This window comes from Schistocerca gregaria, chromosome 4 (genome assembly GCF_023897955.1).
Source record: "Schistocerca gregaria isolate iqSchGreg1 chromosome 4, iqSchGreg1.2, whole genome shotgun sequence".
NCBI classification, from domain to species: Eukaryota; Metazoa; Arthropoda; class Insecta; order Orthoptera; family Acrididae; genus Schistocerca; species Schistocerca gregaria.
Window position 1 is genome coordinate 311942725 of NC_064923.1, and position 14074 is coordinate 311956798.

At 42.1% G+C, this 14074-nt stretch overlaps 1 protein-coding gene across 1 annotated transcript in view; it reads right to left on the minus strand.

Annotated features, from left to right (window-relative positions):
• Positions 1-960: 960 nt before the first annotated feature.
• The window catches only part of LOC126267055 (odorant receptor Or2-like), a 47653-nt gene continuing 34539 nt past the window's right edge, over positions 961-14074 (minus strand). Inside the window, exon 5 of the mRNA XM_049971894.1 lies at positions 961-1017. Within this exon, the coding sequence (XP_049827851.1) occupies positions 961-1017 (57 nt within the window). The remainder of the gene's footprint in view (positions 1018-14074) is intronic.

The window sequence follows — 14074 nt, forward strand, 5'->3', positions numbered from 1 at the left end:
AGCGAGTCAGAAAAGAGATGCATGATGCTGTTGAAAATGAAGATTACGACCGTATCTTGAAGGTGAATGTATATCATCTTATGATGGTTCAAATGGCTCTGAGCACTATGGGACTCAAGTGCTGTGGTCATCAGTCCCCTAGAACTTAGAACTACTTAAATCTAACTAACCTAAGGACATCACGCACATCCATGCCCGAGGCAGGATTCGAACCTGCGACCGTAGCAGTCGCACGGTTCCGGACTGCGCGCCTAGAACCGCGAGACCACCGCGGCCGGCATCATCTTATGATTGTTGTCTGGCAGTAGACTTGAGTATCCCTGTGACATACCTATATTATGTTTTGTATTTTTTGTCATGCTACTAATCAGAGACACAGTATTACTCTCGAAACCGACATTGAAGTTTTAAGATAAATACAATGAAATTTGTTTTAGCAGAAACTGCAGTTGTTGAAGTACGGCTATACATGACACAACTCAACAATGCTAACTGTGAACCAATATGCCAACCACACATAACACAATTTGGGGAAAACAGTGTCATAATCAAAAGGCAGAATGCATTTTCTGAATTACACCTGATGCTGAACAATATAATCAAACACAAAACTGCTTGTACATCGGGAAACCATAGATCACAGAACAGACGCAATGTATTGAACACAATATAGTAGTATTTCATTCCGCTACTTATAGTATTAACATAAATTGTGTCCATAGTTTTTCCTTGCGAAACCGAATTCAGTGCTTCAACAATAAATCTGAGATTAGTTTTCATGACAGCATTTGAACTACGGATGGAATTTCGTTCATGTGAAGCTAATGCAGTATTCGGCAAAGTGTTAAGAAGCTCAAAATAGTAGATAAAAGAATGTTGAGCAAGCACGTAACATCAAATACAGATAAAGAGTTCACTTTCCACAACGAAAACTGGGGAACATCCCCTCGTGCAGGTATTTCAGCGACTGTTGAAGTTCTGTAGTACAGCGTAATACGAATAACCCGCATTTAGCAGCTGAAAAAAAATGGAAAGCACAATACACATTTACATTCATAAACACAAAACTTCACAAACTATTTACAGATACTTATGTTGCTATCAGACCCCGTGCACGAGGCAGCCCGGCTGCGACAGTCATTCTGATACTGACAGCTCACAGAAGTCGCTAAACTAGGCAGCCAGGAGGAATTGCTTTATGTGGCAGCCAAGAGAGCGCGGACGACAGCACGCCAGCCAACTGGCATCGCGCAGACACAGCTAGGGAAGGGAAGTGTACTGTTTCTGTCACAGTCTCGCTGTATTTTGTAGCAGCCAGACGTATAATATTTAGCGATGACTCAGGATACGGAAAAATTTATACGGGAAATCGGAAGCCGAAAATTAGTTTAAGATACGTCGGCGGAAACGGAAACTTCTACCCCGTGAAGCACTCCGATATTTGTCAAACTATTTTGAGACGTTCATCTCATAGCGGGTATTAAATGATTAAACTTTCCTTCCATTCAAATCTGATGCACTCCTTGAAAATCAGTGTGTGTTGTTACCTCCAGAGGCACAACAAATACACTCTTGTACATTTGTAGCGCGGAAGCACACAGTCTTCGAATGTCATCTTGAGGAATTTCTTCCAATTTTGAATGAAATGATCCGTACTGGCTGTAAAATGCTTTTATTAAAAGTCTCGATCTCGTCAACTGAAGACGCATCCTCGGGTGATATGTACAAAAACTAGTAGTACAGAAAAATATTTGAAAGACCAGATGGGTTTTACTCCTGTAGGCTACTATTTTATTATGTCAGGTCTTTAGCTTACCACATTAGCCTTTTACGTTTGTGCACTAATACGGTAATGTGTTTGTGAAACAGAGAATTTGTATTACCACTCAGGCTTTATTAATTTACGTAGTACGTTCGTAGCGTTTTTGTTTTGCATGTGATTATTCCAGTTGTTATGGGTTCATTTATCGATTGTCAATTTTTATTTGTAGCTCACTGTTGCTATTTGAGTTTACATGTTGTGATTTTGTCATTTGCAGACAGTTAGCGGAACTGTGGTCGCTACAAAATAGAGTGCCAAGTGAAGAAATCGGAAGAGGATGACAGCAGCTAGAAACATTTGCCCTAATGGGAATACGCCATTGCACAGAGCACGAAAAAAAAAACAAAGAACGGTTTTCTCGTTTCAAGATGGCTGTTCAAGAGGACCTTTGTGGTTCGATGAAGATTTTTTAAACGCATTAATCCACTTCAGTATATTCGATTCGAGAACTGTGATCATTCCATCATCGTGCGACATTTTCAGGCAATATGGAAGGTTCAGAAATCGGCTGTAGGGGTATCCCATACTCTAATCCGAAATCCCACAAATTAGCGTGTGGCCACATATGCAACTCTGCTTTCTCGCCATTCACTGGCTCGTGAACACTACCTATGAATCTTATCCTGTACAGTTAGTGGTGACGAGAAACGGTGAATCTATGCAAACATAAGGAAAAGGAAGTAATGCTTGAGTCCAAATAAAGCAACAACCCCCGGTACAAAGACCTGTACGTATCCACAAAAGAAAATGTTATCCATCTGGTTGAAAAAATGACTCTGAGCACTATGGGACTTAACTTCTAATGTTATGTCACCTAGAACTTAGAACTACTTAAACCTAACTAACATACGGACATCACACATATCCATGCCCGAGGCAGGATTCGAACCTGCGACCGTAGCAGTGGCACGGTTCCGGACTGAGCGCCTAGAACCGCTCAGCCACCCCGGCCGTCCATCTGGTTGAACATCGGCTTCCCCGATGTGTAACCATCACTGCTGACATTTCCTGTAGAAAACTAAAACGTCTTGCAGACTCAGTCCTAGAAAAACGACCAGGAAGACTGCGTGAAGTGATGTTGTTGCACGATAAAGCCCGCCCACATTCCTCTAGACTGACAATAAACACAATACAGTAGTTGGGAAGTCACACCGCATCCACCTAATTTACCTGATGCTCCCCCCAAAGATTTTCACCTTTTCCGCTCTCTATGGAACAACCTTCAACGAACTTCCTTTCCAGATGAAAATGCGCTCAGAACATGGGTCGACGAGGTCCTCGCCCCACAACTACTTGATTTCTACAGTCCTGCAATCGAAAAATTATCCCATCGTTGGCAGACTGTTGTAAATAGTGCACGATAATATATTACTGATGACAAAAGTATCAGTTTTGGGTATCTGTTGTGGTTATTAAATGTATGGAAAAACGCTGCGAACTTACGTATCAACCTAATATTTGACATTCTAACTGTCCACTTTCATTATTTTTAAAAGGGGGATTTGTGTTACCACTAAGGCTTTATTAATATTTTACATTTTAATTATCCACTTTCAGCATTTCTTTTGCGAATGGGACTCAATATTTTCTATTCTGCATTACATATTGCTAAGCAGTGTAGCACATACACAACCTCCGCCTACCATTCACGACTTCTGTAACGTCGGTTTTGTTTTCTTCTCCCTCTGACGCCACCTGTAAACATCTTCCACATTGCAGAACGGTGAGTACTGCCTTGCGTGCCACCACTCAGCCACCACCCTGCTCGTGGCACGGTGAGGCTTCTCTATCATTATGTTCATGCATCGGAATTGTCTAGGTCCGCTACTGTTCTACCGGTTTGTTTGACTCGCTTAATCGTCATCCAGGTTTTATTTCAATAGGTTCTAATATCCCCTTCAGTTAAACTATGGACTAACGCCTTCAGCGCGCTTTCTGTTTGTGACTTGACGTGAATGATGGAGAGTGGGTCTAAGGTAGATAACTTTCCGCTATGACTCGTTAAAAAAAACCTCTGTGAGTTCTCTTCAAGTACTGCTATATGATACTGTTTTTCAGGGTCCTTTTATTTTTCAGACCACTGTTAAGAATTCTGTGTGAAATGTTTTTCTTCATTATGTTTTCTGAAGGATGCGTCTTCAACTAACGCGAAACCGTCCGTTACTTTTAATAAAAGTGTTTTACAACCAGTGAGGGTCATTTTATTCAAAATGTTTGCATTTGGCTCCTGTTACCCGCAGTTTAAAATAACTATTTTTTGTAATGCCTGACACACGCTGTGTCCGTTCATGGAGACTGGTGGCTGGTTTGTATCAAAGCAGTCCTCCCACCGCTTCGCAGAATGCTCTGTGGGTGACAAATCAGGGAACAGAGCAGTTCAGGTAAGTTAAAAAAAAATGGTTCAAATGGCTCTGAGCACTATGGGACTCAACTGCTGTGGTCATCAGTCCCCTAGAACTTAGAACTACGTAAACCTAACTAACATAAGGACATCACACACAGCCATGCCCAGGCAGGATTCGAACCTGCGACCGTAGCAGTCGCACGGTTCCGGACTGAGCGCCTAGAACCGCGAGACCACCGCGGCTGGCAGTTCAGGTAAGTATCTGTACATCCATCAAGGCGTTTGTGGTGTGTACTGCATTGTGTTATTACTTTGTGTTGCTGCAATATGTCGTTTTTACACATGTCGGGAACTGTAAGAAACATGGATTACTGTAACCAACGTTTATTGCGCAACGATGCGTCCGATAAGTTGTAACTTCCTGGCAGATTAAAACTATCTGAGTCTGGGAATCGAACCGGGGACCTTCGTTGTCCCGGGAGTGGGATATCAAGCACACTGCACGATCCGCCCTCGCAGTTTTACTTCATCCTAACTTAAAATCTTCATATAAGTTTTCCTGCATACCTCCTGGAACCAGCACTGCTGGAAGAAAGAATATTGCGGACTCATGGCTTAGGCACAGTCTGGGGTATTGTTTCCAGGATGAATTTTCACTTCATGGCAGAATGTGCTCTGATCCGAAACTTCCAGGTGGAGAAAAAGTGTGTGGATGATCGGGGCTCGAACCTGCCACCTTTTCCCTTCGCTGGCAAGGTCTCTACCGACTGAGGTGGACCGTGAGCACTGCTTCAATAGCTCAGTCGGTAGGAGACTTGCATTTTTGTCTGTGTTATAATGTCAGAGGCAAACGATACATGGCAACACGAGATCTCAACACAGCTTCTGGTAATGTATACCAGGTGGTGCCTGTAATCTGTGCCTTTATTTCAGCTTTAGTCATCTGTCTATTCGTCAGAGCCAGTCAGAAAATTCGAAAAATTCGACGACGTTCTCAGTGTGTAGTCCTTCCGGAAGCACACTTTTTTGCTGTGTCCATCTCGCTCTGGAGTTATACAAGCGTTTACGCGAGTATTTGTACCTATAACCGAATGGCTTATGTTTCCAATAAATGGCCAAAATAATTTTATGTCATTTTTGTATAGTTGAAAAACCGTCTGAATACTCTCGAAGATTCTTGAAAAGTTTTTAAACACTCCGTTCGAGCGCTGCTCCCATAGTAGACAATGAATCCAGTATCCTCTTTTTGTTTTCCGTTTCTTACTAGACCGAAGGTAACTCTTACAACATCTTGCACGTCCGCTTCGAGCCGTTCGCTTCTGACTCCATCGGCTGGCCGCTTAAAAAAAGCTGTCCAAAATTTCAGCTGCCGTATCTGGGCTGCTTAGTGCGCGAGGTCTCTTAGTGGTGAAGTTATTACAAGTTATTTGTCATTCTTATTGGAACATACTATTAACAGTATGGTGTCTTTCAGAATTCAGAATTGCATGTAAACAAATGAAATCTAAAGGGATAATAAAGTCTACTGCGCTCACGAGTTTCTGGCCTGTCTGCACTTGGAGTTCTGTGTTTCAATGACTTTCGACCTAGGAGCCCATTAGGACTTTTCTTTTACTCCAGCGAAAGATTAGTGGCACTCATTTTGTTGACCTGGGATCGTCCTGGAGAGGCTAGCATGAGAGAAAAATCCCTGTTCCGACACGGTATTCAACTTGCTATCTCCAGGGCGAGAGTCCAGCGTTCTACCCAAAAGAATACCACAGCCACAAATATCTGTTAACTAGGTTTAAATTAAGAGTATGCTCCTAGAAAAAAAGTTAGACCACAACATAAAGTTGTTTCCCTACGTATGAACTTTTTATTCAGGACATGAAACAAGTATGTTTTCTGATCTCACGTAAGAAATGTTAGCAGTGAAAGAATAATTTTATCATCCACAGAAGTACTTAGTCCTAAGTTATTAATCCTCTGTGCAATCAACGAACAATAAAATACATCTGAGGTTGTTAACAACATTACAGTCAAGATGATTCACATATAAAGAAACAAATTTTTTTGCATATGGTTACACATTCAACTAGAAAATTACAAACTTTCTAGCATTCTAACACTCACTCACTCACTGGTCATGTCGGACTCGAGATTCCATTACCGCAAGCAACGCATTTTCGCCATCTGCCCCTGTCTTGGGCTATTTCCTTCCGTTCACCTTCAATACCTAGGCTCCCCAAACCAGCCTTCACATTGTCCTCCCATATACGCCTCGGTCTCCCCACAGGACGTTTTTCCTCTAAGTGTCCCACCAGTACTCTGCGCGCTGCCCTGACCTCATCCATTCGAGCTACGTGACCCGCCCATCGCAGCCTATGTGATTTAAAATACTGATTATGTCAGCGCTTGAATAGAGTTGGTGAACCTCTTCGTTATGCAGATTGCGCCACTCTCCGCTAATGTCATCCCTTTTTGCTCCGAAAATTTTCCTCAAAATTTTGTTTTCAAATACTCGAAACGGCTTTTCATTTTGAACAGTGAGAGACCAAGTCTCACACCCATACAGCATAACTTGAAGAATAATAGTTTTGTATATTCTAATCTTCAAATTCCTAGACAATATCTGTGATTAAAGTAATCTTCAAAGGGACCCATGCCTATTAATGTTGCTGATTCTTGATGAATAGATTAGATAGTAAGAGAAGAAGAAACAGGGATGGTTCATCACACCATCGCCTGTTCCCCACCGGCTGTCCGCGACTGTTTATTATTTGTATTCGCAGCTACCCTTCATATCTGAAGGCCGTATCCCTTATCCGCAACCTGGGCACCCGGTGTGTCGTAGTGGTAGGGGCCCACGAGACATTCTTCTAGCATTCTCCCATAAGAAATTCGTACCGTCGAGAAATTTGAATGCAGTTTTTGGCTGTTTCTGTGCGACTGCTTATGCAAATAGCAATGAGTAGAAACACTCCCAACTTTTATGCATTCCAGCAGTCAACGGCGTACGTCTGTCGATTACTGAGCTCACGACGAGACGTCGATATTGACACAACACAGTCGCTCACAGACACCGCGCTCCCTGCTATGACACGTTCGCAAGGCGTGGTGGCCGTGACTAGGAGGCCTCGCAACACTCCACGAGGTGCCCTCAACTACAGCACGTCATCACTTTACTAACAGACCGGTCCGAGTATGTATTTGTTCCAATATTCTATTAGTCCAACTCCTCCTTCCCCCTCTCTCTGCCAATCGCAGCCTCCCCCTCCCCCCCCCCCTCCCCACTCCGTCCATTTCCTCGTTCACCTCTCTTTGTCAGCTTCCTCCTCCCCTTCTCCCTTCGTCGCCCTTTTCTCAGTCCATCTCTCCCTCTTCCCTTTGGTTAGCACACTGGACTCGCATTCGGGAGGACGACGGTTCAATCCCGTCTCCGGCCATCCTGATTTAGGTTTTCCGTGATTTCCCTAAATCGCTTCAGGCAAATGCCGGGATGGTTCCTTTGAAAGGGCACGGCCGATTTCCTTCCCAATCCTTCCCTAACCCGAGCTTGCGCTCCGTCTCCCCCTTTCTGTGTTCATCTCTTCTTCTTCCCACTCTCTGTCTCTCTCTTCCTCCATTGTAATCTGTCAAACTCTTCCTCCGTCCATTCTCTATTCATCTCCTCCTCTGCCCTCCCTTTCCCGCCTCTCCCTTCTTCTAACCATTACCTCCTCCCTCTACCTGTGTCTATTTCCTCCTTCCTCTCGATGTCTGTCCATCTACTCCTCGCCCCCTTCTCTGTTAACGTTATCATGCTCACCCCAGTAGAGCACTAGTGGTTCTTTTCCTCACAGTATTTTTCTTTCCAGATTGTAACAAATATGTGTACGAAATTTCATAGAAATCGCTCCAGGGAATTAGGAATTGGTTTTCACTCATGGCTTCCCACGTGTGCGCGCATGCCGAATTTATTTCACATATGTTAACATATTTCACACGTAATTTTACCCATATTTAACCTCTATCTCTAAATAATTTGACCCTGCACTTTCATTTTCGCGTAGCTTAAGATCTATGACGTCGTATCTCCTGAACGATGCCTCGTACAATGATATATTTTTGTGGGTCGATTCAGCGGTGTATGCTGATATTGGCTGTGGAATGTGTTGAGAATAGAGTAAGTAGTAAAAAACTAATGAATTTAAATGTCTTGCATGATGCGGCAGTTTTTCACGCATCTCAGAGGTTATGACATCACTGCCCCTGGACTCTAACTCGTACAATGATATTATTCTGCTGGTTAATTGAGTAGTACATGTGAATACCGTCTGAAAAATGTGTCGCAAACACAGTTTTTCCTTTTATCATTTTATGGAGGGCTGTCAGCGATAAAACGTTTCCTAAAGATTTGAAGTTATGTATAAAGTTTGTTCCAAGTCACTACGAGCATTCATTCACAAATACTGAATGACTAAAGTATGGCTATTCATGCATTATGCGCTACAATGATCTTTCATCCCCACCTCTACCTCATTGATAGGTAAGTGGTTCTTATCACCACAGTGATGATTTCCAGACAACAACTGACACGTGTACCAAGTTTGGTTGAAATCGATTCAGTGGTTTAGGTAGAAGGATGTGTGGAACATACATACATACATACATACATACATAAGTACAACCATTTTATAATATCTATGGATGAGGACTGGCACCGATAGTTCAGCAACACGTAATGACAGCAAGAATCTAGAGACATCGCCTGAACTGGTCAAGGAAACCTGACGTTGCCTGCAGACTTATGCACAGACTTATGCATGTTACTACGCTGCAGGGCTTTGCTGTTGCATATGACGACTTGGCTTTCTACTGTTTGATCGTTTTGATTTACTGTCTTGTTTTGCTTTGGGATGTAGTGTACTGTGACTTGGCAGGGACAGGTAATGAATTATTTCACTTGTTGAAGTGTGTTGAATAAAATTGTGCATTCATCAGTCGCAATGTCGAATACGTCACACATCACAATTCACATTACTCTATTTTGTCTCTGGGTGCTTCCATAATACTTATGCGACTCTAAGATCGTATGACACCACGTGTAGCAATTTCCATTTAGATGCAAGAGCATCTGCTAGTGAAGATTATTTTAGTGTAAAACTCTCGCCCATTTGCAGACTCAGCAGAGTCCATCGACCAACCTGACTGCTTTTGCAACAGTCCGTTGGTTCGTATGCGGGAAACTGGATATATTATTAATTCGTCCGGATGTTGCAGCACAGTGGCTATTATCAATCACAGCTGCTGAAATAAATCATGTTGTTCGGATTTACACTAAGGGAATCATGTGCGACATTTCCGTAGGACACAAACAGCTAATTTTTGAAATTGCAAGGAATTTGGATTCCCATTGAATATCAGTTTCTTTACATGTCGCATTCAGTCTGTATATAGTTGACTCATTCGGCGACTCACGTTACCCCAGTGCAGGTTCATAACAGTTTCCTCGTAACTCTTAGCATTCCTGTAAAGCCTTTTCAGTATCAGCACGTGCTAGAACAGAGGAAGGAAGATTGGGCTCAACGTCCCGTCGACATCGAGGTCATTAGAGACGGAGCACAAACTCGGATTTTGTCAAGGGCGGGGAAGGAAATCGCCCGTGCCCTTTCAAAGGAACAATCCCGGCATTTGCCAGGATTGATCTGGATGACCGGACTAGGGTTTGAACCGTCGTTCTCCCGAATGCGAGTCCCGTGTGCTAACCACTGCCCACCTCGCTCGGTTCCATCAGCACTTGTTGGGCTGCTGTGTAGATAACTATCGTATTGAACAAACTTTAACATCAGAGGCACTTATCAGCTGCATCCTGAAAGATCACAGATTTCACTACCCATACATCAATCCTACTAGCTGGCAATAAAAAATAAAAAAATAAAAAAAAGAGGGAGTTTCAAATTTTGAGTATTTATGGGAACTTCCTTTCAATTACAGTTCAAATGCTTCGTATGTGTCCCGACACTAACGTTAAAATAAAACTTCGACAATGATAATAATGATTTAGGGTATTCGATATTTAAGTCACAAACCATAACGAGAGCAATTACAGACGTGTGTAATTTAAATCGAAACATTATCATAAAATTTAATGTAAAACGTCCCCTCTCTAACTGAAACAGCCACATATACGCAGATTCATTGAGTATAAAATCGTGGTTTTCGTTAGATTGTAAAACTATTGTAAAATACGGAGAAAGTTTAGGAGGTAAGTGACTAATATCCCACACCCGATATACTTGTTTATACATTCATGAAACTAGAAACAGAAAAGCCGCTCACTGCACCCAGTCACTCCATAAGCATCGGCTTACCACGTATACTCCCTACATCGGAATAAAGAGTCTGAACAGAAGCTTATACAAATGTCTCTAAAAATATTTAAACTTCGTATTACATGCATAAATACTGCCGGCCATGTATTAGGGTATACAGGTCACTGTGTTAGAATGTGGATTGCAGATATGTGCGTGGTTGGTCAGAATACAATGTTATAGATGGACTTCACCAACGATACCTTACTGTTCGTCACGTGAGAGCATTTGATGCAGCTGTACGATAGTGGCGAGAGGGGATGCAGCAAGTTGTTGCTCGCTGTGTTCTTGGCTACTATATCGGCCCACACGTTTTCCTACATTCAAAGGGGCCTGGTATCCAGTAGAATAATGCCTTCATGCCTCGTCTTTGTAGCGTGAGAGGTGAACATCTGTGTCGCTATCCTGCTGCTTAGATTTGCTGAATTTCTTGGGGAACACCAAGGAACAGCAGTAAATGAGAAAATGGTTCTCAGAACAGGAGTCACCTAACCTTGGACCTTCAAGATTGCACATAATAGTACGAATTCGTCTAGTAAGCGAATCTTGAAGATAAAGCTTCAGAAGTAATTGAGGGCCTCTCACTTAAGGCTACCATTCTACACTGTACTAAAATTATATTGCTTGTGTAAAATAAAGTAAACGGGTGCTCCAAAATCTGCATTTGTGGTTTTTTTTTATCTTGCATATGGAATCTTGGGTTTTACCCTCACTAAGAAGCAAATAATACGTTTTGCTCCAATTTCAGCATAACACATTGGTATTTGCCACGAAATTTTCTAAAATATAAATTTTTACATTAATTCCAAGGATCTTTGGCCATCTTTAAAGGGTTTTTTAAATGCTGTTAGATCGTTAGAATAGTGTCTGTATGGTGTGCCAGTGCATGTAACGTGAAATAAATTTTGCATGCATGTCACGCGATTTGCAATGTCCACGAGTCGGCTATCCAGCTCCAGCATGGAGGTAGTGATGGCTCTGGCAAGGCAGAATCCATAGCAGCAATAAGAAGCCTTCACATAGGGTAGCTAATCACTTCCGCACATTCGTTTATCATCGAGTGTGAAGTCAGAAACCTTGCATTGCATTTCAGATTTAGGCAGCTGTCCTTAATCCTCAGTCCAGAGAAATTAAAACCACGACGTGGATTTTATACAGACCACGCAAAATGTTCGCAGCTTTTGAAGTTTTAATAGTGATATTTTCTTCCTCACTTTTATCCCCTCAATCGTTAGCTTCAACTCCACAGTCTTCTGACTGGTTTGATGCAGCCAGCCACGAATTCCTCTCCTGTGCCAACCTCTTCGTCTCAGAGCAGCACTTCCACCCTACGTCCTCATTTATTTGCTGTATGTATTCCAATCTCTATCATCCTGTACGGTTTTTACCCTCTGCAGCTCCCTCTTGTACTATGAGAGTTATTCCCTGATTTCTTAAAACACTACGCCCTATTATCCTGTTCCTTCTCCTTCTCGGTGTTTTTCATATGTTCCTTTCTTCGACGATGCTGTGATTAACCTTCTTCTTCCTTGTCTTATCAGTCAACCTAATTTTCAATATTCCTATGTAGCACGAAATCTGAAACGCTTAGATTTTAATCAGTTCTTGTTGCTCCACAGTCCATGTTTCTCTGCCATACAATACTTTGTTCTAAACGGACGTTCCCAGAATTTTTTCCCAACTTAAGACTTATGTTTGATACCAGTAAACCTCTCTTGCCAGATATTCCCTCTTTGGCCCTGTTAGTCCGCTTTTTATGTCCTCTTTGCATCATCCGTCAAGAGTTATTTTGCTTCCAAGGTACAAGGATTCGTTAACTTCATTTACTTCGTGTTCACAACATTTGGTGCTAAGCTTTTCGCTATTCTCGTTTCTCCTACTTCCCATTGCTTTTGTATTTTTTCGGCTTATCCTAAATCCATATTTTTCACTCATTTGACTGTTCTTCCCATTCAACAGTCCTTTAATTTTTCTCACTTTCACTATGGATAGCAATGTCATCAGCAAATCTTATCTTTGATATCCTTTCACCCTGAATTTTAATTAACCTCACTCTTCAAACTTTCTTTTATTTCCGTCATCGATACTTTGATGTGTGTCTTGAACGCTAGGGGTGAAAGACTGTATCCTTGTTGTACACCGTGTTTAATTCGAGCACTCCGTTCTTGGTCTTCCAGTAATATTGTTCGCACATCCTTCACCATTTTACATTGTCGACCGCTTTTGCTACTTAAACGTATGCGATGAACCTGACTTCATTTTTCTTCAGTCTTCCTTCCCTTACTTACCGCACGTCATAACTGCCTCTCTGATGCCTTTATCTTTCTAAAGCCAAACTGATCGTCATCTAACAGCTCCTCAATTTTCTTTCCCATTCTTCTGTATATTATTATCGTCAGCAACTTTAATGCATGATCTGTTAAGCTGACTGTGCGATATTCTCACCCTTATCTGCCATCGTTATCTTTGTGTGGCTGTCGTTTCTCCAAAAGTCTGATGGTACCTGCTACTAGCACAGATTCTACACACCAACTGAATAGCCGTTTGGTTGTCGCTTCCCCTCCCCCACCCCCATCCCCCAAATGATTTCAGAAATTCCGACTGGATGTTGTCTATCCATTCTGCCTTCTTTGATCTGAAGTCTTTCAGAGACCTAGTAAACTTTGACTCTAATACTTCGACGCGCGCGGTAACAGCGCGGTTTGAGGCGTCATGTCACGGACTGCTCGGCTCTCCTGCCGGAGGTTCGAGTCCTCCTTCGGACATGGGTTTGTGTGTTTAAGTAGTTTAAGTAGTGTGTAAGTCTAGGGATCGATGACCTAGGCACTTTGTTCCGTTAGGAATTGACACATATTTTTTCTCCCATATCGACTTCAATTTATTTTTCAAGCACTGGACAAGTCCTCCCCTTTATATAGGCCTTCAGTGTCCTCTTTTCACTTATCCGCTCTCTCCTCTGCACTCTTAACGTTACCGCACTTTAATTTAAAGTCATCGAAGGTTGTTTTGACTGTATATATTCCGAGTCAATCTTCACGACGATCATTTCTTTTCCATTTATTGATATCTTTCCTGCAGCCTTGGATGTTCTGGATTTCATATTCATTTCATTTCTCAGGGTTTTATGTTGTAGTATTCCTGTCTTTTCTCAAACACTTTTGTGTTTCCTTATTTCGTCGATAAGTTGAATTATAAATTATTTCTTTCGTTACCCAAGGATTCTTTGCTGTTATCTTCCTTATACCTATGTATGGCTGCCAACGTCTATGATTCCTCTTTTCAGAGATTTTCATTCCTCTTCAGCTGAGCTGCTTACTCTTGTATTCCCTATCGCAGTATCCACATCATTAGCGAACTCCGATAGTGCCTGACTTCCTTCTACACTTAGTCTTGCGGACGATTCTTCACCATCAACAAAATGTGATCTTTGTCTGTATCTCATCCTGTGAACGCCTGATCCCAGAGTCTCTGATCCTGATGTAGTCTAACTGGAATCTTGAAGTGTCTCCAAGTATTTACCAAGTATACTTCCTCCTCTGAGTGATTCTTGGACCGAATATTAGCTACTGCTAG